The sequence below is a fragment of the Numida meleagris genome, chromosome 8, assembly GCF_002078875.1.
Source record: "Numida meleagris isolate 19003 breed g44 Domestic line chromosome 8, NumMel1.0, whole genome shotgun sequence".
Lineage (NCBI taxonomy): Eukaryota > Metazoa > Chordata > Aves > Galliformes > Numididae > Numida > Numida meleagris.
The window spans coordinates 8728843-8754017 of NC_034416.1; the positions used below are offsets into that span (position 1 = coordinate 8728843).

General features: G+C 39.5%; 1 protein-coding gene and 1 long non-coding RNA gene across 10 annotated transcripts in view; one reads left to right on the plus strand and one right to left on the minus strand.

Moving 5' to 3' along the window:
• The window catches only part of LOC110403045 (rab proteins geranylgeranyltransferase component A 1-like), a 117150-nt gene that overhangs the window by 79950 nt on the left and 12025 nt on the right, over positions 1–25175 (plus strand). The window contains exon 16 of one of the 6 annotated variants that reach the window (XM_021405805.1): positions 17480–17643. The exons of 1 other annotated variant lie outside the window; for it this stretch is intronic. In XM_021405805.1, the coding sequence (XP_021261480.1) occupies positions 17480–17592 (113 nt within the window). In that variant the 3' untranslated portion in view covers positions 17593–17643. Of the gene's footprint in view, positions 1–17479; positions 17644–20046; positions 20498–25175 lie in introns of those variants that run through there. 4 more of the 6 variants (XM_021405810.1, XM_021405806.1, XM_021405812.1 and 1 more) reach the window with 4 other exon arrangements.
• On the minus strand, positions 1398–19948 carry LOC110403049. Of its 4 annotated transcripts, none has more exons than XR_002441469.1 (5): positions 19799–19948; positions 18370–18550; positions 16228–16406; positions 14737–14832; positions 1398–10772 (listed from the first exon to the last, which is right to left on the minus strand). It is a non-coding gene; the product is annotated as an uncharacterized LOC110403049 (long non-coding RNA). The 4 variants fall into 4 exon arrangements; XR_002441470.1 differs by having other exon boundaries at positions 1398–8474; positions 10641–10772; positions 18370–19948; XR_002441468.1 differs by having other exon boundaries at positions 1398–9172; positions 10641–10772; positions 18370–19948.

Below are 25175 nucleotides of genomic sequence, written 5' to 3' on the forward strand. Positions count from 1 at the left end.
CTGTCCTCTATGATACATAACTCTTGATAATAGTGTGCGATGGGTACTGCATTGGAATTTTGAAGCTTAGTGAATTATAACGTTCTCCTATTTCAGGAGGTAGAAGCAAACTCAAATTATGAGTCTTTTATAATTAAAAGTGACATTTATCTATAATTTCATTTATTTCCTGTATAGATGTTTTGACATAAAAATCTTTAGAACATGTTCTATTAAGTTAGAGGCATGAAAATATGAAAATCGTTGGTGCATGGCTGCCTTTTTTATCTGTATGTTTTTCTCAAAGAAAGTAAAGTTAGCATTTTTCTTCCAGTCATCGGTCACATCTTTAAATTATTTCTGCTGTGTTCTCAGTGATGTTCAGCTGCTGGTATTGATGAGTGGAGCTTCCTGAAGTGAACTACCATCACCTTTTGCAAGAGAAAAATATTTTGAGGAATGCATTTTGCAGTGTTTCCTGGAATTTTCAAGTGCATTTATCTAGTTAAGGATTGTACTTATCATATCCTTGATATAGGTCATGTAACTGCCTTTTACAGATACACCTTTGTAAACCTTATACAGATACACCTTTATTTGCAACCAGAAAATGTCTTTATAAAAAACATTTCAGATCAGGTACTTCTACAATTCTTCCTCACGCCTAAGTGGCATTTCACTAGTGTGGAAAATCCAATAGTAAACATAGACGCATCAAATTTAGAATTCAAAGTCCACTCCCACTAGAATGAGTAGCATGCCATAAACGATGGGAACTAAACTGCTGGTTTTTGTCTTCTATGTAGGACAGTAAATTCATTTTTCATTTCTGTGATATTTCTATGGAATTGAACTGCTATTTCATTTCTTTCAGGAAAAGAAATAACTCTCCTGAGTTTTAGCTATGTCTTTCCCTATTCCTTGATAAATTGGATTTTTTGTTGCATTCAGTGTACTTCATTTTAGAAGATTTAGTTGAGGGCCTTCACAATAATGCTAAAGGGAACTCAGGAATGAATGCTTCCTCGCTATCTGGCAAGTGAAATCTTAGTGTCACAATTTGCTTAAGGAGGAAAAAAAAGATCTTGGATTTGAGTGTAGCATACTAGTATAGTCCTGTTTGGACCCTAGAATCATAAAATCTGCATGAAATAAGTAGCTTCACTGATTCAGCTTGTAGCATCAGTTGCTGCTTACCCTTTACTGTTGACTATTGTCAACGGTTTATGGCCTGGTTCGGCCTGGTTCTGTGACTATTGGGGACTATTGGGGGACCCATGGACCCACACCCTAGGAAAGGGAAAAGGGAAAAAGGGTAGGGAGATGGGCATAAAAACAAAACAGTGGCAGCGGTCTGAGGAGAAACAAACTAATTTACCAAATAAGATATCGGAATGCAAAATAACACAACATAATGCAATATAATTACAATTTAAGCTAATAAATCCAATAAAATGAGAGAGAGTGTCCAAAATTAAGGTAGGCCTTACTCTAATGCTGATGGTGAGACGGCTGGGGAGCAAGATGCTGCTGGGACCAGAGATGGGAAGTGAAGAAGGGGACGTCTCGTGATACGCGAACACTTTTTATCTTTCCCTCTGAACGGAAAACGGTAACAGAGCAGCAGGGTCCTCTGGGAAATGTAGTTCTTCTTCTCTTCTGAGGACCAGGTACCTAGCACTATCCACGATCCACAGAACCAAAGCATTAACTCTTCAACTCCCAGTACACTACATGGTGTTATGATGTGGAATACCGATAACCAAAAATCATAAAACCATGACAACTATGTATGGTGAATTGTTCCAGGTAGAATTATTATTAAGTCTTACTCCATGAAGGCAAATTCTTAATGTAACAGTGACCTTCTGGACTAAAAAATCTGCACAATTTAAGACAATGAAGATATATTAAAAATATACCAAACATCAGATGAGTAGGAACTCTGGAACCATAGGCTCTATAATGTGTTTGTTCCACGTCTGACTGATCTGAATATTTCTTATGACATGTCAGTAGGACATGCCAATGAAGTACTGATTCTTGGGGAATAAACATTTGAAAGTGAACAGGATTGGCACTTGCTGAAGTGTGATTGAATGACAGCTGTTCTGTTTTCCTAAATTTCAACAGGAAAACTAGCTTGAAGTTCTCAGGAGCTAAATCTATCAGCTTTTTGATACAAAGGAAATTCTGAAGGGCTAGAAAACTGAACCAAGCGGAGGTGTGAAGCACAGTTGTAGAATAAAGATCACAGTTTTTCAGATTTACTTTTTATTTACATTCTTGTCATATTTTAGAACCCGAGGTTGAATAGGCATATTAATAAAAATTCAGTAAGAGGCTGCAGGAGTATGTGATCTGTTTTTCTCTCCACATGCAGTGAATTTCAGTGTCAAACATAGAACTGAGAAAGCAAGGTAAAGATAGCATAGCTGTGGCTGTACATACTCAACAGAGGGACCAAACTAGAACCTATGCAGCATGTTGCACTTGCCATCAGTTTATTACTCTAATATAGGTGATGGTAATTCTCATTCTCAAAACTCTCCATATCTGGTGCATGGTTGTAAATGAACCACACTTTGGCTGTCATATCTTTCTTTCTGCAACTGCTGCTAATGACATTCTCCATGTGCAGATTTTATTTAAATTCCATTTTTCTTTTGATCTTCTTGTTAGTATTTGAAGTTGACTGATATTTATCAGTGCTCTCACTACCTGCCCTACTTTGCCTTGTGCATACCCCATGGCCCTCTTGCTTAATGCAGAGATGCTGGCAAGCTGATGATGTCAGACTAATGACTTAGGCTGGGTTCTGAACTTAAAGCTTTTGCCATTTCTGTTGAGGTACTTTTTTGTTTGTTTGTTTCAGCTTTCTCTGGGAGTGTTGAGGGGTGTTACACCCAACAAAAAAAGTCTTAGTATGGACACAGCTACTAAGCTAGCAAAGCTAGTCTAGCAAACTTAATATTTGGTGAGCATTCAAGGATATATTATGGAGGCCCTGGGCAAGTCAAATGAGTATTTTAATTTAGCTTTCTGTGTATTTCTCCTATGGTTAGGTTACTCATTTTAAAAGTAGCCATATTTTACTGTCAGGGTCATGTAAAAAAAAAAAACAAAAAAAAAAAAAACAGAAAACAAACAAACAAAAAAAAACAACCAGCACTCATTTTTTCAGTATAAATGAAAGGGAAGTGTTACCAGAAAACAAATTTGTGACGAGTGTTCTTCTGTTGGTACAGATGGCATCTGTGTATTTTTATCACTATAAATCACTCACAGTTGGAATCATACTCAGTCCAATATCTTGCTTTGTGTTTATTAAAATACTCACAGTGTTAGATATTATATTAATTACTCAGTTCATCTGAAACTTCTACATTGGTAGATGAAAAAACACTTATTTTGAGAAAATGAATGATACAGTTATTTTTCAACGTATTTATAAATGTACAAATGATATGCAAAATTGAAAAGTGGTGAATTAGTAAACTGAAATGTTGGTCTGCAAGTCATATTTTTCTTATACAACATATTGCAACTGTATGATTTGATATATCAAGACTTAAAATAGTACCATTAAATATGCTTGGAGGTAGCTACTTATGTTCAAATTTGAACAACATTCATAGATTTTTTTTTTACCTGAAAGTTCCAGTCTATTGATAAGATACAATAGCTCTTGATTTTTGCTTTTTATAATGATGACTACAGTTGTAATTGCAGCTCTGAGTTAGTAATAGTCAACAGTAGCACTAGCTTAAAGGGAAGGATGCGAAGAACTTAAAGACTAGATTTTCAGCTAGAAGATCACAATTTGTATCTCATAGGTTTAGATAAACTAATAACATTTTTGTCTGCTTCTGGAGATTGCTAATTTGTTGGGCTGTTAGCATAACCAAAGCAGTTTACAGGCTCTCTTGCATTATGTAGGTTATCTATGCTCTAGAGATGTCCATTCTCAGTTTGAGTGCCCTGTCAAGTCTTCCAGTGCCACAGCCAAACCTCCACAACACAGAAAGGGAGGGAGTAGAGCTGTAGGTGCCTACATGCTGCTCTTTTCTGTGTTTTGTGAGTTTGTCTAACTTTTACTGCAATTTCTGCATAATGTTGATTGTGAATCACTGCAAGTCATGCAGAAAACATTCTGCATAGCAATAGAAATGAGCTGTAGGCTGTGCTTCCTTCATCTCTTTGCAAAGTGGTAAACAGGGAGTAAATTTGCTCCAAGCTCTTGAAACTATGAGCTACAGCCTGAAGCAAAACTAAAGGAATAACTTCTTAGTTCTTTCAAATGAAAACCGGTTGCCCTCTGCTTTCCATAGGATATGTGAAGGAAGTGGGCCTGCATGTGCATTAGATGTTGTAAATTGATGCCAACTGGTTATATAACCTATGCAACCTGATCAAGATAGACAACTTCTTACAGTTACTGTTTTCTTCCAGAATGGATGCCGTTTTTCTGCCCTGAACTTCGATTATTACCCAGTTGAATTAACTTTAAAGAATGGTATTCAAACTATTAAACACTTAAATTCAACTAAGAAGTAGCCAAATAATTTTTCATCAGTAACATTTATTGAAAACTATGAAAAAATGTATGTTTCTATAGACAGACACACCCAACCTAACCAGTTTCAAATTTGTACACACTTGCATTAGCAAACTGCAGTTTGCTTTGCTCAACTGAACTATGAGTCATAAAGATATCAAAGAAAATAGCATCCAGAAATTCACTTTACGAGTAACAGGTAATTATAAAATTGGTTGACTCAAATGAAGTCTTGTTCATAAGTCAAATTATCTTGAATGACCTTCTATTTAAATATGCCTTTATAGAATGGCCTACACTTGCTGTCCCTTTTCATGTGAACTCTCTGCGCACATCAGCAGCGTTACTCAAAGGGCAGAGTTGCAGAGTCAGGCTACCTTTAGCACCGCTGAGTTAACTTGCATGCAGGAATGCAAGATGTGTTGCATGCACTATAGGAACAAAGAAATAAATATGTACTTTATTGCTAAATACTTTGAACATGGCATTTCTATTCATGGTATAAAATATAGTAAAAAGAATGCCCTGTCTTGCTTGATTGATAAAATTCAGTTGCTCCTGTCATGGAGAAAGGACAAATTTTTTTGCTTATTTCTGACTGGAGGAATTTCAGTAACTTCAGGGCAGTCACTCAGTATTTACGGCCAAAAAACTGAGTTTGGAATGTGCCCCTCAGATCTAAAAATACTCTGGAAACAGTTGTGAGAAGATCATGCTGCTGAAGAAAGTAGCGGAGAGAAAAAATATTTCAGAAAATGATTTGCGTGATCTATTTTATGAGTTCATATTTACATATGCATACATTTATATTTATACATCATAGAGAAACGAACATCAAAAGTTATCCAATTCAAGCCACTTTGACGAGCTAGGATTAGTTTTGCCTACAGCATGTTTTATAAGAAATGATAGCTTTATTATTAGGGTTTCTTGAAATGGAATTCTGTGCTTTGTGATGAGGAGCACCTCAAGTAACCTTAAATTTGTAACAGAACTTCAGAGAAAAAAAGGATGTTCCCATATAGATGCTTTTTCCTATCAGCTAAGAATCTACACTGTCTTACCATTACTTATGATAGATCTACTGTACTTAGCAGCTGGCATTCTCAAATAGATTTCTGTTAGTAGAAATGGCTTATATTTATATATGGCTTATAATATTTTATATATTTCTATATCAGAATAAACCTAGGTTTATTAAATATACAGTATTATCCATATTCATGAACAGAAATGAATGTTATTGTGATAATCAGATATATTTGTAATTAAGTTACATTTTTCTGGGGAAATTATATGCATTATACTTCCTATATTGATTCCAATGTCAATCATATAAAGATGCAATACACTTTTAAAAGAACATCATGCAATTGTGCTTTTAGAAATGAATAAAAAGATGCAGCTATTTTCATGACTAAAACACTATGCAGCTTTGTGTTTTATAGCAACCTACATAGAATTTGAAGGAAGAGACGAGCTGTGAGACCACTGAGTTGAGGTACTACTGTGCCGTTCTTTGGAATTTCTCCATGGAAGAACAAATTTTAAACATGTCTTGTGATACCTCATATCGGTGGTTACCTCAGTAAGGTGGTATTGCAGTGTATTTCTTTACTTCTTCCACTTGATCAGATTCAGTGCAAGATCATGGCTTGCATTAACGTATTGTATAATCTTTAAAAGGTATCATAATGTAATAATATTACATGTCCCAGAAACTCAATATGAAAATACAGCATAATTATTTCTTGCATTTGATTATAATTGTGGAGCAAGTCTAAATTAAAGAATAAAAACCAACACATTTCATACACAGCAAATATTACTGGAGTAACAAATTGGAAATTAGATATGAGAGAGCAAAAGTTGTTTTCCCCACATCTGCAGGAATGCATCCATGGTGAATGATTAGGCAGACGATAGAGTTTTTCTACCAAATCTTGTAAGATTGCTATTGCAAGATTTATGCTATCTGTAACTCATTTTAATGAGACCAGCTGTTCTTGTGTTATTTCAGCCACTTCATTCCATTTCATAATTGCAAAGTACATTTCTTCTAGATAAAGTGACAAACTGCGATACCAGATCCTATACTGCTTGTCCCTCTCCACTCATTCTTCTCCCTCTGGATTCAGTGGCACTAACTCTTTGCATTCTGGTTTAATTCATTTGTGAGTGTAAATGCAATACAAAACAATACTGTTGGAGCTGCATTTTAACTGTATTGTTATGGTGTATGCACAGCAACAGGTTACAGTAACATATTAAAAAAGTTCACTAGATACTATTGAAGAAAAGTTGTACAGAACTGTCCTAGGCATCACTTAAGAGATATTTGATATGTGGAATAAAAAGTATTTGTAACTATTACTGTGATTTAAAATGACTTCTTGATATCTTGTTTTTTTGGAATAAAAGTGTGAGGGGGAAATAAAGAGAAAATTAGAGCCACTTTTTTACAACTTTTTTCAAGAAAATAGAAAACATAACATACTGAGTAAGGAATGATACTAAAGTCTGTGAAGTACATCGAAGTACATTCCTTTGATAATTAAACTTTCACAGATTCCACTTCTCTGTTTAAAGAAAATGTTATTTCTGTAAAAATATCTTCCTGATTATCTTGAGATTAAAACCTATTATAGATGAAAAACCTGTAGAAAACCCCCGTATATTAAAGTCTATAGTAATAATCTGTTGCTTGCTAGGATTGTAACCAAATTTTAGAATTTATTTTTAAGTACTTAGGCTCATCTTTTTTAATACCATGACTTGGTAGCTGAGTAACATCTTTCTTCCTCTAACTTCTTTGCATTTTGGCAAGTATTTTCAAATATAAATGCCTGATATTAAATGACCTTATTTTCAGACAGAGTGGCTTGAAACCTGTATTGCATTATGGAGTGTTCAGTAGTTTTGAATATGCCTGGAATATTGCATAGTTGCTATCTTTTCTATTGAAGCCCAAAAATGTAACCTGTGTTCGTTTAATTTATTTAACATTAGCTATTGAAGAAAGAATATATCAGATTGAATAGTTAATCTAAGGATGGGTTTATGTTTTTGATAATGTAACTTGTTCTGCTGTGGCTATGGACAGGTTACAGCATGCCTGTAATTATATATCATATAAACACATTACTACAGTAGTTTCTATAGGCACAGTTCCAGGAACAGACTGGGTTTGTTCTAAATAACAAATACAATGTCACTGCAAAGTGTGGGAAAGAGTGTATAACATCCAGTGAAAACGCTCATGCTGTCAGGACTATCATTTGGTTGTTATGAACATAATAATACAAGAAAAAATTAATTAGAGATTGTTAGGAAGGGGTTATAGATAACTGCTTTGCCAAATTAGTACTCTGAAGATAAGACCCAGCTCAGTGGAAAATTCCTTACTGTCGCTATCTGGCAGGAATGTATGAAAGGGGGATTAATCAGTTGTTCTGTAAAATAATTGAAAAATGTTGTTGTTGTTTTTTGAGAAAGGTGAGGAATAGGAACTATTAGGGTGGAGCTGATAATTGCCAGCTGCAGATCTGGTTGGTGATTCAAGTATATCACAGGGAGTGATGGACGAGTATGTAGAATATGCAGGAGCGCTGTTGGTTGGTTATGTGGGCCACGTTCAGTGATACTTGCAGCTCTTTGTGACAACGTTTTTGGTTTTTTTTTATTCCAAGAATGAATTTTCTCTACTGCAAAGTGGTTCTTGAAATTAAGACATGAGCTTCTGTTACATCTCTTGTATTCAAAAACAGAAGATGTATGATGGTTTCTTCTAACGATTCCCCTCTATTACTATTTTTATTCACTTGTGAAATTTGGCTGGAACACAACAGATGTTTTTGCAAGAATAGTCAAAGAAGGATTTCCTAAGCAGTAACAAGGGTATCACTTGATGGGTTTTGAGCTCGTTCACAGTGGCTCACTGAAAAACAAATACACAAAACTTTGCAACAAAAGAAATCCATTTCAAATACTTAGCTGAAACATGCTGCAGGGAACTGAAAATGCACAAGGATGAGAATGTATCATCCTGTCAGCATTGTCATAACCAAAACAGCCCTTCTCACTTGTGGCTATAGTTTTAGTGTAGCACTAGTGGACTATGCTGACCCTTTTCTATAAGCTATGCAGCTCAAGAAAAGCTTGAAAGGTTCCAGTATGGTGCCAGTGCTTGATTGACCATAAAAAGCCACTTAAAAGCAGATATGAAACCTGCAGTAGGAACTGTGAGGTCAGCAGGGTCATCTCTTCTTTTCCACCCCAGATATTTCAGGACTAGCATCATTTTTTTTTTTTTTTCTTTTCTGGAACATGGATTATGGCAAAACTGATCTAATGTATTACTTCACATTCCTGACATCTTTTTATAGTTTTAGTGTTTTACTCAGTCTGGGGTATAAGGTTTAAAACACCTATTTATTAGAAGAAAGTTTATTTTAGAATTACTGCAGAAGAAAGGAAGTGTGCATCTAATCCAGGAAAACATTTAAAGAATACAGAATCATCATTCTTATTCTGGGTGTGCAGCTACAACGCTGTGCTTTGTGGTGAATGCCACTTGATGTAGTCTGCCTCCTGTAATATGGTGAAAAATGCCAATTTGTCATGAACGCATTCAGTCTAAAATGAAAAAAAACAATTCACATCTTTACGTGGATACACAGATGCAATACAATGACAGAGTAGAGTTGTTTTGTTTAATGAGTAATACCTGTGGAATTTGTTGCAAATTTTCCCTTTGAAGAAAGAAGTTTATCTGGATACGTTCCAAGAAAATATTTTGGACAGTACTTATGGTGTGAAACACTTTGCTTGTAACAACTTTTAGAAATGTTGGATCTCAGTTTGCTCTCATAACAACTTTGGTGATGATGCTTATCATTCTTATTACTATTATTATTTTTATACAGCTGATTAAATGTCATAACACTTGGAAATGAATGTTCTACTTAATTACAATAGAAGGACAGCTGTTAGGTGTAGTGATGACTGTTCTTTATTTCACTGTCTTTGAAGTTTAACTCCACCCTACAAAGCACCTTCTTCCTGCTGTATAACCATAATTCTCGCTGTTAAATGCTTGCACAAGATTCACGTGTATTAACATCCATTCAAAAACAATTCCAAGGTTACAAATCAAAACTGCTTGAATCTGAGAGACTGTAAAATCACCTAGTCACTTATCTTTACCAATACTCTGTGCTAAGACAGTAAGAAATCCTTAGTTCTGCTCTAGTCAACGATGCAAATTACACAGCATGATCCCTTCTATTTTTCCAGCATTATCAGAACTATAAACGTGTGAATTATAAAATTACATACAAATATTTTATTAGCAAGTTCTCTTACATGTCAAATTGTTTTATTTTCTATTTTTTCTGTTTTCTATATGAATTCCTTTAAGGTAATTTCTTGTCAGCTCAGATGCTTTCCTTTTGAGCTGTATTTTGCTCAGTCTTTAGCCCAGTCATTAGCGACAGACCCTTTTCAAATTCATGATTCATCAATCAAATTTTGATCATACTGTATCCTCAAACTAGGTAACTTTCATAAATCATAATACAGAATTTATTTCAGTGAGATAAGTACAATGCAGATATTTTTTCAGAGGAAAAAAAAATGTTGAAGTTTCTCAACTTTGTATTTTATTGTCTTCAGGAATTCTGGCACCGTGCTGACCTTTATTTGGTATATACATTTTTGATACTTAAATCTGAAATTAAATATCATCCCCTGTTGCTTTCTGAAGACAGCTAGCTGGAATAAAGCCCTCTGCTTTAATTTCGTGATGAGGGCTCTGGCTGTTTTGTGGTGTGGTTTTTTGTTTTGTATTATTTAAATAACGACAGACTCTAGTTCCTGGTTTAGCAGTCCCTTGTAGACTTCCTGGAAGGAAGGTAAGCAGGTGACCTCTCCCAGTGCAGTCAGCTCTGTAATGTGCTGTCTGTCATGAGAGTGATTCGTACCCTCTTCAGCAAACCCAAACAGCTTCCTGGCTAAGAATAGAGATTTCTGGATTCTCTTGGGTTTTGCAACTCCTGACTAATTCTAAACAAGTGTGTCTGGTTTGCACAGAGTGATCACTTACCAAGTTTACTGTATTCTCTTTTTGGTGCTCTTTCAGGTTTTTCTAGGTGGTCTCTGTTTTGTTTTGATTTCTTTTTTAAGTGGATACTTCTTTGAGAGGAGTAACTCTATTAATAGTCTTACATTTTTAAACCTGTAGAAGGAAAAGGAATAAGCACTTTTCTCTATCCACCAAAAGTGTTTCTATAAATTAAGTGGCAGCAAGGAAAACTTAAGATAAAATTGAAGAAAACTCTGATGAAAACTGTTCAGCACTGGAATCAGTTTTCTACAGAGGTAATGTTGTTACTAGAAAGAGACTGACAAACCTTAAGAAGCTTTTAGGTATAGCTGATCCTGCTTTGACACAAGGGAAATGACTTCTCAAGATCCCTTCCACCTCTTGTCTGTGAGCCAAGAAAGAAAAAAGCGTGTCTCATTCCTCCTCTGCCTCAACAGTTGCTAACTTAGATTTTTCCTTTTCCTGTCAAGGCAGAAATTATGACCCTGATACACTTTTTTTTTTCTGTGGGGTTTATTGGTTTATTACCTATTCGGTTTGTGTGGCCTGGAAAAGCAGGTTTTGCAGTTGTATAGAACAAAGATAAACAGTGTGCTTCGTAGTCCTCTTTAACTTTTATTGTAAGACTAACAAAGGATCTTTAAAAAATGAATTAAATTATAAATGTCACTTTTAGATGCTTGAATTGTCACACTCATAAAAAGGCAAAATAGAGAAAAACGGCAACCATACATAAGTCTGCACAGAAATGTAATGGGAACAGGGACCAGTTTGGCCTCCACAAAATCCTGTCCCTGAAAAATCTAATAAGTGGAGGGGGAAAAAAACAAAACCACACACAGAAATCAACTGTTGTTTCTAGGAACATATCCTATGTTTTTCCTTAAAGTATATGCCATAGGGAAATTCTGAATTTGTCATTTGGAACTCTGAAATTGCTATCTGCTAAGCCAGGATGCTTTTTCTAAGTGGAAAAATGTTTAACTCACTGAGCCAGGGGAAGGGTAGTTAAGCTCGTTAGACAGACATAGCTCTCTCCTGTCCGAAATCTTGGAATGAAATTCTCTGCATGTGTTTATGCATTCCGTGATATCAGAGGTCTTTGTACTGTGTTTACAGAACAGCTTTTATGAGATATAAATACCAGCACATTCTGGTAAGTTTCTAACAAACAGAATGGTCTACTCAGACTCAATATGGTCCTGTGCTGTAGCAGATTGGATACTATACTTCAGTAATGGGAAATACGTTTAAATTTTATCCAATGGTGTGTATACTTTATAAATTTAGATGCCTTGTGGGTGTATGGAAGCTGATTGTATACCATTATTCATTACGTGCCTTATATCAAGTTTTGGTTCCTGTTCTTTTCTATAGTTGCACATCAGCGCTCTTGAAGCTTCCTGCAGAACTGGTTTAAACTAGTCACTCCTGCCTAAAGAATATTCTATTTCTTCTGCTCTTGACATTATAAAAAGTTATTATTGATAGTTGGTGATTTTCCAGTACTCTTCTTGATTCATAAAACTACAGACTGGGTGCTCACAGATTAGCCATGTCTCTGAGAAGGTGTGATAGGTGGATAGATGGATAACTGATGGGTCATTTGTGAAAGGCTCATGATGATTACCTCCTATAATTGATCAGTTGCATTATCAGCCAACTTGCAATTAAGATAATAAGGCAGCTATTAAGTTAAGAACTCTGGAGGTGATAGTTTAAATTGCACTGACCACAGAATTAGTATTTTGTGTACCTCATTCTTACTACCTGCAGTCTCATCTCTCTCTGCTACACTCAGTTGAGTTTAGCCATGTTCTTTGCTGTGATATGCTTTCATTCTACTTTGTGAATTATATTCCTTACAGACAGAGAGGTTGGGATGCTGGGAATGGGGGAAACATCTTTTCTGATATAATTAAAATGGTTATGATTTATTGAGGTTGGAATTTTACTGGTACCTTTAATGGCTGATAAATCGATGAAGCCAGGTACGACGTAGGCCACACACTCAGACAAATATACTTAAAACATCTTATTTATTTATCTTTCTGTTTTTAGTTGAGAAAACTTTCCCAATATGCTTATCTTAAAATAATAAATCTTGTTTCTCAGGTAATGTATATAAGCATGGGTGACCAATATCTCCCTTGCAAAGGAACTAGAAATTTCTCAAGTTGATTGCACTCAATAGCTTCTCAGGTAAGGGCATCTCTGCACAATTAAAAATAGTTGTAAAAGGACAATTACATTTGAGCCAAACAACAGAAAGTAGAGCAGAAAAGCTGAAGTATAACCTACATGTGAACAGATTAATATAGAAAACAGAATCTAGAAATACTTAAATGCAATGGGAAAATATTTGGGAGGAAAGTGTAGAATCTGATGTAACCATAAAAACCACAGCTAATGTGGATTTAAGTAACAGCATGAATTTTTGTTATTGTGCACTTGTAAACCTACATACCTATGTAAATCATCAGTGTTCCCACAGCAGGGTACCTCTTTAGAGTGCTGCTTGCACAAAGTAACCATCACCCAGCAATGACAGGATGATTGTTAAGCTTCTTTAAGTGGGAACCAGGAGGCAGTTAGTGAAAGCTCAGATTCTTTAATCTCTCACTGCTCAATGAACTTTGTTCTTATTCTGTCATCTTATATGGGATAAGTATGAAAAGACCTCCTTGGAGGAAGGTGCAAAGTATCACTTTATTCACAGGAAAAGAATAAACCTCCATATCACAATAGGTTGTTTGAGAACATCATTTACAGCCTGAATGAATGTGGATGTCTAGAGAAGGCATATGGGAAAGGTTGCACCTGTAGAATCAAAATATTATTTTGCATGATACTTCTGAATTTCTGATCCAGAAGGAAATTTACAGAACTTGTAAAAAGAGTAATCACAGCGAGAGACTAAGATTAGAAAATATTTTCTGGGTCAGAATTACAATACTTACCTGAATGGTGAGTTGTGAGTTGTGTGCATACATGATTCCTGAAATGCTAAAGCTAAAGAAGTTCGGCATTTCAGTGTGATGTTTCAGATTCTAAAGCTAGTACTCCTTTCAGAGAATTAGAATTGAAAACGAGTCTGCTACCTGATAGAACTAGATGGTAGAACTCCTTCTTTCTCCATCAGGAATGCTCATTTTTCTCATGCACCAGTCATTAATCACTCACTTTCAACTTCCATTTTCTGAATCACACTGTGCATAATTAAGGGTGAGATACTGAAGTAAAAAAGAATTGCGGGATTACTGTTTTTGCTTCCCTAGACCTATTTCTAACACTAGGTAAAGAATACTTGCTTGAGACAGAGAGTGACTGTTTTGACTGTTTCTACTAGCAGCATGGCATAAGCTTATCTCTACTTTAGCACAATTAATTATTGTTTTGTGGTTTGAGTAGAGGGGCAAAACAGATTGGCCAGCTGCTGTTTCCAGTTGGCATGAGTGAAACAAGTCTGAGAACAGACAGTTAGTGGAACTGGGTCAAAATGAAAATGCCTTCCTCAAGAATCCCCAACAGTTGTGGCTTAGAAATATAATCTTTCAAATTGTGAAATGAAAGTATACGTTTTACTCACATTTTTTTCTTTACTTCTCCAGTTTGAAATGTAATTAAAAAGTACTTATAAATCTAAATGTAATAGCACATTCAGTCTCTACCGGCAAAATAATCTTGGGTTTTTTTTTTTGAAGAATGAAATTAAAATTTCAATGTTTATTTTAAATTAATTTTAAATTTTAAAAAAACACCCTTCATTGCATTCCAGTACACAGCACAATACAATCAGAAAACCAAAGATTCATCACTCTATAGAAAGTTCCTATAAGAAATCTTTGAAATCTTTCTTATCTAGGTTAAGAGTCTGTACAGCAAAGAGGTTTTAAATGTAACAAAAATTTATGCTTGAATGGGTTATAGAAGCCATGGAGCCTTCAATTAAATCAAAGCTCTCAAAAACAAAATATCAAGTCCTACTTAATAGAACTGTTTCATGTTTATGCTGCCAACTTGCTGATCTTGCATAAAGTTGTTCCCTTACTAAGGAGTTGGTTTGAGTAACGCCCATCATCCTAAAATGTATTACCTTGTAGGAGATCTACATTTTAATCAGCTGATGAAACAGATGTGGGAGGATTGTCATGAGCTCTGCTTCTGAAATCTGAGAGAAGCAACTATAGATCTGTGGAAAAAAAAGAAACTCCATCAAGTTTGTTTCTTGTTTTTTGCCTGACCAGTAAGAGACAGGTTAGAAATTTAAGATTCTCATAGATAATCGTAATTGAAGGGCTTGAACTGAATATCTTTATTTAGTGAAATTCTGCAGAATGCTTTGCTTTTAAATAATAATGTTTTAAAAAGCAAAACCAAAGGCTTGGTAAACACATCTATAACCAGGCAACCATATTACATACAGAGAAAAGAGCATAAATTCAGTACTCACAGAAATAGTTAAAATTTCAGGTATGATATAGGCATGTAGCAAAGTTAGGTTGCTCCAAGGGAGAGAAAATAAAATTTCATAATAAAAGGATGTATGCTTATAACTCGTAATTTAAAATATATATTTAGCCAAACAATGTGGTGTGAAGGAAAGGATGTATAGGTCACAACATGGAGACAAATCACATGCGTTTCCGTTAGCTTGTTTCGATACTAGAACAGTGTGACCATGGTGGCATGAAGCAGGAGGAGCTGTCCCTCTTCCAGTTCCTGTGAGCAGGTTGCCTGAGCTATTTAGATAGTATTCTAATCTCTGTATTGCAACAACATGCATTGTCCGTAGAACTTTCTATTAATTACACTTGTAGTTTTAAATTCCCATCATCCTTCATACCTGGCCATAGAAATTTTGTAGCATTTGAATAACATGGACGTAATTATGCATCTGAAATAAAGTGCAACTTAAACCATTATTTCTTTTTCATAGGTTACTGGGTGGGAAAACAGTCTTTAAAAATACATCTTATAATAAGAAGGTATTCCCTTGTTTTTAGTAGTTTTATACAAACTTCAAACTTAGACAAATTCCAAATGTTCTTCTGTTATTTGGTTAATGATTTCAGATTTTTTTAAAGACAGACCAGCTTTTCTTATGACATGTTTTTAGTCAGGTCCAAGTAAAAACAAAGATTAATAAACACCCAGAACCCAGTCTTGTTCTCCCTAGAATCCAGGGTACTAACATTTATTCTAAAGTATGTCACAATCTCAACTCCTTTATCTCCTTTATTAATGAGGACTCTTCCTTAGGCAGTCTGTCCAGGAGAGGGAAATGCAAATTATTGTTTTGGAATTAAACTCATTTCCTGCTCTTTGGTCATAATGAAGGTAATATCTTTCCTTTAATGTATCCAGCTCCACAGATCAACTGTTAGCTTACTATATTCCACATGACTGCAGGCTCTTTTCCGTTATCAGTTTGCTTTAGAGCATCACAGAACTATAAATTAAAAGTGGTAGTGTAATATAGATATCAGAAGGCTTTTGCAGCATCCTGACGTATGCTTACAGTCATCTTTTGCTAGTTATTGTGTATGAAGGCTTAAAGAAGGATACAGTTCTGTACTTAGCATACCCTGTTGTATTCCTAAGTTAGTATTGCAGTCATTTGTGGTAAACGATGACTGATAGTGTTTCATTAAAATGAGGCAGCCACTCTTCAGCATGCTGAATAAGGTCTTTAATGGATAGGAGAAATGTTGCTCAGCGTGTTTCTTTGGTTTGATCACCAATCTCATGCATAGTATTAATTATCTGAAACAAAGCAAATTGACTATTAAATAACCTCAACAATTTAAACAGGAAAATGGTTGGAACAAAAGAATAACTTCTGCTTACGGTAAGTACAGTATTGCATTATTTCACTTCCTGGAATGAAATACAATCTCTTGAGCTTTTGAGTTGTTGAAAATACTGACAGCCATAACAAAAAAACAGTGTCTTCATACAACAAAGTGATTCTGCACTGAATTTTTTTTGTTGTTCTGCATACACTTATACTATAGTACAGAGATTATTTTTCACCTGCTGGTACAGCAGAAATAGAAGAGGTATATTTTCATGTTTCTGATAATTTTGGATGATAAATCATCCTAGATATTAATCATTAAATTCAATTTTAAGTCTGTTTTTGTTTGTATATTCAAATGATTTAATTTCTTTTTGAAATGTATTAACTTGAGGCTCTAATTGATGCCACATGATTTTTATTTACAAGAAATATTAATGAGCTTTCCCTCAGTCTTGCAACAGTCAGTTTTACGGTCTGATCATTAGTTACTGCCAGCACAGTGACAGTCTTTAAAACATAGCCCAAGCTCTGTTTAACCTTCTCACTGAACTTTCTTACCACTGAAGCACTATAATGTATGAAGAGAAGTAAAATTCTGAAATCGTGTTTGAACCATTCCAGGTCCGGTCTTGCTATCTATGCATTGCAAGGTCCCTTGTTAAAATACAGCATTTCTAAATAAAATAGTACAGTGGATGCAGTCATTGTGGATTAATATACATGAATGCTTACATGGAACATGTAAAGTGATGGACCCTGAAAAACTGCCTATTACTGCTCTAGTGCAAGACTTTGTGATTGTGGTAGATAACTGTTTAGTGGCAGTCAAAAAAAGCAAGTGAAACATTGGAAGCTATTAAGAAAGTAGCAGAGAACAAGAGAATAAACATCACGGCACCATTGTTTAAATCCATGATTTTTTCCACTTTTGGAGGAATACTATGGAAGGTCATGGAAAGGGCACTAATCTTCCAAGATATGGAATAACATCTAGATGAAGAAGATTGAATAGGTTTTTGTTGCTTTTTTTTTCTAGTCTGGAGGAGAGGGCTTAAGGTTGAAGCAGTGAAGTTATATGGAAGAACTGGAGGCTGTGGAACTAGGAGTCACATTCAGGAGGTTCTTAATGCAAGAGAGAAAATCTGCTGAATGTTCTTTCCAGAGGCATTTGTGGGTGCAAGAAGTTTACCTGAATTCAAGGTGGGTATCAAACAAGTCCTTATATGTGAGATTGGACTAATGAGAAAACATGAGTTTGAGGCCCGTCACTACAAGACATCAAGGCCCTTGAGTGTGTCCAAAGAAGGGCAGTGAAGCTGGTGAGGGGTCTGGAGCACAGGTCTTGTGAGGAGCAGCTGAGGGAATGGGGATTGTTTAGTCTGGCAAAGAGGAGGCTCAGGGGAGACCTTATAGCTCTTGAGAACTCTCTGAAGGGAGGTTGTAGTGATGAGGTGGGGGTCAGCCTCTCCTCCCATGTAATTAGTGGTAGGACTAGAAGGGGTGGCCTTGAGTTGTGCCGGGGAGGTTCAGGTTGGATATTAGGAAAGATTTCTTCTCAGAAGGAGTGTTCAGACACTGGAATGGGCTGCCCAGGGAGGTGCTTGAGTCACCATCCCTGAAGTGTTCAAGAAACGTGTAGATGTTGTACTAAGGGACATGGTTTAGTGGAGAAATATTGCTGGTAGGTGGATGGTTGGACTAGATGATCTTGAAGGTCTTTTCCAACCTTGGTGATTCTATGATTCTATACTGTGCTAACAAAATACCCTAAGTTGAAAATAATTTGTGAGTGTCAAGTTTTAAGAGGGAATTGTTACACTGGGGTATCTGGATCAGTGTCTGCAGGCAGGCAGCTTCTACCAAACCTCCAGTGCGTTACTGCTCTTACTTCAAAGGGAAGATCAGAAAACCAAAGCCTCTACTTACTAGCTGGTTGTAACTTCCTCTTCAGTCTCTAAAGCTTTCCCTTACACTTGAAAGCAGATTTTTATCTCTGGCCTCATCAAGTTATGGCTGTGCAGCTCCCTGCCATTTTGCTGGCTTCTTAACCCTCTCTTCCTCAAGCCCTTCAGTTTCCTGATTCCATGTTGTTTAGACATCTGTTCCCCTACAAAAAAAAAAAAAATTAAGCGTAGACAACGTGGTACAACGTGTACTTCTGCAGGCCTCTTCCCAAGCAAGTATTTTTCTCTCTTATTTTATCAAAACACGGTTTTATTCCTCCCTAGCCACAGTTGTCAGAGTGGGAACTCATTTAACAGATAACATCATGATACAGAATGGAACATCATTTTTGGTTTTAGACGTATATAAAACTTTTGTCAGATTAAAATTCATGCACTTTGTTTGAGGCTCTCATTAACTGGTACAGATCACCCTGCATATATTACTGTTATGATTTATGACTGCAATAATCCTTGCCACATCCACAAACTTTTCCGGAAGTTATTTTTTATTTCCATTACAATAGGATGATTTAGGCCTTTCTTTCTGCTGACCCTTGTAAGAAATTTCCAAGGCACTCTTTATTAAACAGGGCAGTACACTACAAGCTGGTAATGTTTCCTGAGCTGGCTAACTAATTGTTTTCTACGTGATACATTACAGCTCTTGTTTTTCCCTGAGGAGTATTACTGTAGTTTCTGTGGTTTCCTACTGAAGCATAAAGCAATTTCTAATGGTTTGTATAAAAACAGAGACCAGGCTGTTGTAACCATATGTTATTGCTTTCCGTGATATTTTTTTAATTGTTATGTCAGAAGCCATCAATAGCTTTTCCAAGCTGGTGAACCAAGAACGAGGTTTTAGGAGAAAACGTGTATTTCTCTTATGTCTGGGTATGTCATTTCCTCTGGCATACAGCACCTTTGAAACCAGTGGAATAGAACTTACTCCAAATGTGTTTGGTTTTAAATACTCTCCTAGATAAACTGGATGTCCTTGGGTTTAATGATAGAGGGCTAAGGGAAACTTTATTTTTTGATTAATATTTTTCCAGATGTCACTGCCGTGCCACATAGAGTAATACAGCCAGTAGTGCTCTATTGTCAAGGGTCTTCTGCCATTGTGTGACTGTACTGTATGACCTGAAAGTGCAGCAGGCACGTAAGGGAAACAAACTGACAAAATTAAGAACCTAAGGTTTATTATTAAGGATTATATTTATTACACAATATTATATAATTATGTTATTACAACGTTACCACGCAGAACAAAGTTACATTCTTGGTTAGGGCTTGCCTGACTCAGGTAATGCAATACAGAGGCCCAAACCAAAAGGTGCTGCATTGAGAAACTAACCTGAGTTCATACTTTTCTCTACAGAGTGACAGTTTGGGTAAGTTTCCAGCCTTACCTTTTATGGACGAGCATCGTGTTAGTCCCCCTGTAAGGTTAATAACACCGGCCTTGGTGAAAATAAGCAGTCCCCTCCTTTACTTTACTGCACGTTTGCCTATGAAGGAGGCTTCAGCACAGCGCTGTCCCTGCAGCAGCCCCGCGCTGCCCGCCGTGCCGCCCGCCCCGCGAGGGGGAGGCAGCCGCGGGCCGCAGGTGCGGCCCGCCCTAGGCGCGGCCCTCCCGCAGGTACTAATCGCCGCCCTGCCCCGCCGCCCGCTCGCATTCGTCGCCCCGCTGCGCCTCGAGCCGCTGCTCCCTGAGCGCGGCCGGGATGCTGGGGGGGCAGCAGCAGCTGCAGCCCCTCGCGCTGCCCCCGCACCTCCAGCAGCAGCAGCAGCAACAGCAGCACCACTACTACCGGCGCCAGCAGCACTACAGCACGCTGCCCGCCCCCCGCCGGCCCTGCCGCGAGCCGCCGCCGTGCCCGGAGCCGCCGCCGTGCCGCGAGCCGCCGGCCTGCCCCGAACCGCCGCGCCCGCCGCCCTGCTTCGAGCCGGCGGCCCCGCAGCGCCAGGAGGGCGGCGCGGCGTTCGACCGGGTGCGGACCTACGGCCCCGGCTGCCGGCGGGTCGACGCGTCCTGCTCGTCCCGCGCCTCCTCGCCGCTAGAGTGCTCGCACGGCCACCAGCAGCTCAGCGCCGGCTGCCCGCCGCAGGTACGGGCGCGCGGCCCCCGGTGCCGCCGGGCGGGCTCGGGTGGCCCCCAGCGGCTGTGCGGCCGCCGCCTGCGCGGAGCGGGGCCGAGCGCCTCGGAGCCGCCCCTTGGCCGCGGCCTTTGCCTTCGCGGCGGTGCTGGGAGGTGCGACTTTTCCGAGCGGAGAGAAGCGTCTGCGCGGTCCGTAGCCTCCAGATACGCTTGGCCTTTCCCTCAAAGCGCCCTTACAAAACACGCGCCCGAGGGTTGCCCCGGGGCCGGCCCGGCCCGCAGCGGGAGCAGCACCGGGGGCTCATGGGGCGGGAGGAGCGGGCGGGGCAGCGTGCCGTGCCGTGCCGTGCAAGTAGCGTGCTGTGGTAGGGTACGCTTCCCTGTACATTTCTCTTTTTCGTTTGCATCAATTTCGCATTTGGTTCCTGTTTGGCAACTCCAGTTTACTTCTTTTAAAAAACAAAACAAAAAAAAACTTCCAGGTAACTTTTTCTACTGTACCCATTTTGCCCGTTCCGTCAGCAGAGCCGTACCCCGCCGGGACGCCCGGTGCAGGCTCTGGGCCGCGCCCGCCCTCTTGGTGCCGCACGCGCGTCCACCTGCGGCGCGGTTCATGAGGGGCTGCCGCCCCTGCGGGCTGAGCGGCCGCTGGGAGCCGGGCAGCTCTGCGCGGGCAGCTCTGCGCGGGCAGCTCTGCGCTGACAGCACTGCGCTGACAGCACTGCGGTGGGACGTGGTGGTGGCAGCTCAGCGGGATGTGGGCGCTGACGGTGATCGGTGCTGCTGGGCTGCGTGGTACAGGTTGTCGTCACGTAAGGTAACGTTCATCAGAGCAAACGCCGCAGTCCCGGGCTTCATCTGCTGAGATGGGCGCACGGACATCTGATTGTTGACTCAGGTGCTGTGTCTGCGCTGCAAAGTGTGTTTAATTTTCAACATCTGTTATGGTCGCTGAGTCCATTAAGTCGTGCTGATGAAAAATATTTTCTTGCTGAAGTGTTTTGCTGGGTTAGACTTTAAAGACAAAAGAAGGTGTAGCTCACATCGTGTGTTATGTGGGTAGCAGTTGTAGTGGCGGAGGGAGAAGATGGCTAATAAAGGTTATTAGGAAGTTATTCAGGGAGAGAAGCGTGGTGAGGAAGCCAGCTGGGAGCAGGCGGCAGCTGCGTGCCTGGCGCCAACTGCAGCTGAGGAGAAGTGCGGGCAGGCAAAGTTTTGTGAAGAGTTGTGACCAGAAGAGCACTTCTTGTGGATGCTGTTGTCCTTTGAGCAGATCCTGTATAGCTGCATAAATGAAATAGCGTGGCAACGTGTGCCTCCCGCAGGTATTTTAACACTTAAATCTCAGTTAATGGCCTATTAATCTCCAGCCTGGAGCTGGAGGTTAATCTTCCTAATGCTGATAAGGCAAGGGGTTTTCTTTGAGCAATATTTAATTCACTTTTGCAGAGCTTTTGTAGACTGATGACAGTAAACATCTTCATCGCTACTGATACACTGTCATAGTATTCAGTCTTACAGTTGGCATCCTCTGTTCAGCTTACGTACGTTGCTATAAGCCAGAGGGAGGGAAAATCTGAAAGTAGCACGTGCATAGAGTGTGTGTGATTGTTTTTTTTGTGGTCACAAAGTGTTCAGGATTCACTTTTCTTTCCATTTTTTGGGTCTAACTTGCTTTATTGTTGATGTAGAAGCCAAGTGCTACTCTCAGCCATGGCAGGTTTCATTTGGAGTAATTGAAGGCAAATTTGCTCTCGTCTGCCTGAACTAAACGGAGAACAGTGCTTAGCATAAATACTCTTGGTGTGAGGTGTCTGTTTTCAGTGCAGGGGTAAAACCCCCAAAGCCTTTGCAATGGTCCACTCGTGAGGAACTCTGTGAGGTTTCCATGGCTCAGCTCAGTTCTGCAGCGCTCTTGCCTCCCATTGTGAAGATGGTGCCATGTTACTGTGGTATTAGCCAAGCTGTAGGATTTCCCTGTATTCTTTGGAACAGCCTCCAGATGTGGCCTCCCTATTTCAGCTGCCAGATGTAATTCTGAAGTTCTGATCAGGTGGCTGTGTTGTTTGTAATTAATGGGACAGTATGCTACATAGAAAAGGTTTAGTGTTTGTGGAATTTTGACCATAATCACGAGTTTGTCTGAAGCTGAAGGGAAACTTGTTGGATATAAAAGTTGGTGTAGTGATTGCTTTTTTCTTTTTTTGCACACAATGACTGGATAAATCTATCAAAGACCAATTTTAAAATTGTAAAGACAGGCAGCCGTCGCTGTGAAAGAGCTGATGTTTGCATTTTGAAGTTACCCTTGTAAATGTAGACCCAGAACTGCTGTCACGTCCTTACAAATCCCAGACTGTTCTGGACACTGGGACCCATGGCAGCAGTGGGCTCTCCTGCCAGCATAGCACCCGCCTTCCTCCTCCTGTTACAGAATGTCCCCCCTCTGAGCACTGTAGGCAACCCAGGAGAGGATTAAGGAGAACCTCAGATGTACCCTTGGGGACGGCAGAGGTCTGTGGCAGCCTGGGGCTGTGTCCCAGTGAGCTGGGCTGGGGCTGGCACTGGGCTGCAGTGTTCCTGGGGCGGGGGTTCCCTCCCGGCTGGGTCAGGCTGGGCCTGTTGGGCTGGTCTGGGAGGGGAGCAGGCACAGCCCTTCTGCCGCGGGGCGAGGGAAGCGCGTCTGCATCCGAGCTTGCTGGAAGGGAGAGTTCAGTGCCTTACAAATAGGTGTCATTTTATCCAGACAAACCTAGGTTCTGTATATTATTCTGCATGTGATTTATACCGTCCTTTTGAATACTACAAGATTAAAAACGTATTCTAACTTAAAATTCTCTAGTCTTCTAATTTCTGAATTTATTGCTCTGAGAGCACATGAGTGCCTGGGTACAATCATTTACAAATTATCCTTCCTGAAATAGATAGCATGAGTTACGTATTCCAAAGTCCTGTGGCAGTGGCATTCACGTCAGGCAGGTTTGTACAACTTTTCACTACATAGAAAATGTGCCCTTTCATTTTGTAGACAATGCTCATCTTGTTTTCATGTGCCATACCACAGTAGCCAAAGCTGAAGAAGAACAAGGATCTGTCTCCCTGTGATGTCAGTTGTATCGCTGTGGGTGCTCCTGTGTGGATGAGGAGACTGGGCTGTGCAAGGCACACAGCAGGACCTTGGTCGCCTTGCCGAAGCATTCTGGTTAACGTGTGCATTTGTCTGCTCAGTATTTCACTTTTCGGTTTGATTCTTCCGGTGTCAGTGAGATGCAGAACTGGGGCCGTGTGCTCCCTGCTCCCTCGTGGTCTCATTGCAGGGTCAGGTTGTGATTCAGAGCTGTGCTGACTTCAGCGGGCTTTGTCCTGCGCTGCCTTGCTGCAGCCATACCCCAGGGGGTGGAAGAGGAGCAAGAGGGTGAGGAGCAGGAACTACTCAGTAACGCAGAAACCCAGCGCAAGCAAAGCGTAAGGAATCCATTTGCTACTTCCCAGTGGCAGGCAGGTGGTGGTCAGCCGCCTCCAGGAAAGCAGGGCTTCAGATGTAGTGGTTTCTTGGTCAGACAAATGCCATTGCTCCAAACGTCCAACCCTTTACTCCTCCCTCCCCCCAGCTCTTGCTGCTGAGCACGATGCCATGTGGAATGGAATGTCCCTTTGGCCACTTCGGGTCAGCTGTGCTGGCTGTGCCCCCAGCCCCTTGCTGGCAGGGCAGTACGAGGAGCTGAAATGCCCTTAGCGCTGTGCAAGCGCTGCTCAGCAGCAGCTAAACAGCGGCGTGTTACCATCACTGTTTTCATCAAAAATTCTAAACACAGCATCATATGAGCCTCTACAAGCAACTCTATCCCTGCCAAATCCATGACAGCCCCGAAGGCCTAACTCAGGTACACGGAGTGCGGGAGGAGGAGGGAGCAGCTTTCCAAGTTTTCTGCAGCAATTATCATTTTGAGATTTCTTAATTACTGTGATTGGTGCTAAAACAATTTCTTCTCTACTTTGATTTCTGTTCCCTGGTGATGTTATGATTCACTTTTGGGAGATTTGGAAAACTGCTTCAGGCTTCCTAAACTTATGCAACAGTTCACAACTGGAAATTTGACCTACTTTGGAGTTGCTCTTAATCCAGTTAAGAACGTCTCTGAGGCTCAACTAAAGCAAAGTAAACTTTCCAAGCCCACAGGTTAAGGGAATAAGTGATTTGTTAGGAAAATTGAAAGTCTGTACTGTGAGGAGGAATAAATAGCGTGTTGTAAACTAACAAACTGCCTAGTCCTTACATGAGATTCAGTGGGAATTTTGCTCACTTGGATAAACAAGACATGGAGACTTACTTCAATCAGCATGCATAAACTGTTCTGTTGTTGGTCCACACGATGGAGTAGACAGTGCAGGGGGAGAAAGAATCTGTACTCAAAAAGGAACAAAACTGTTGCAGTTTGCGGATTTCTGTAATTTAAAAAAGCATGCTTGCTTTTTTTCTTTAAGAATGAGCAAATGTTCCATGTGAGCATCTTTATAGGTGTTAATTACAATGTTTCATGCCACTTTTTGAAGTAATTGCACTCGTTGGTTTGCTGGATAGTGGTTCGTTGGATAGTGGTATCTGGTTTGTTGGCAGTTTCTGGATCCCCTTTATTTTGGTGTTTAAGCAAAGTACACGTTTTCTTTCCTTGGTGAAGCAAGAAGTG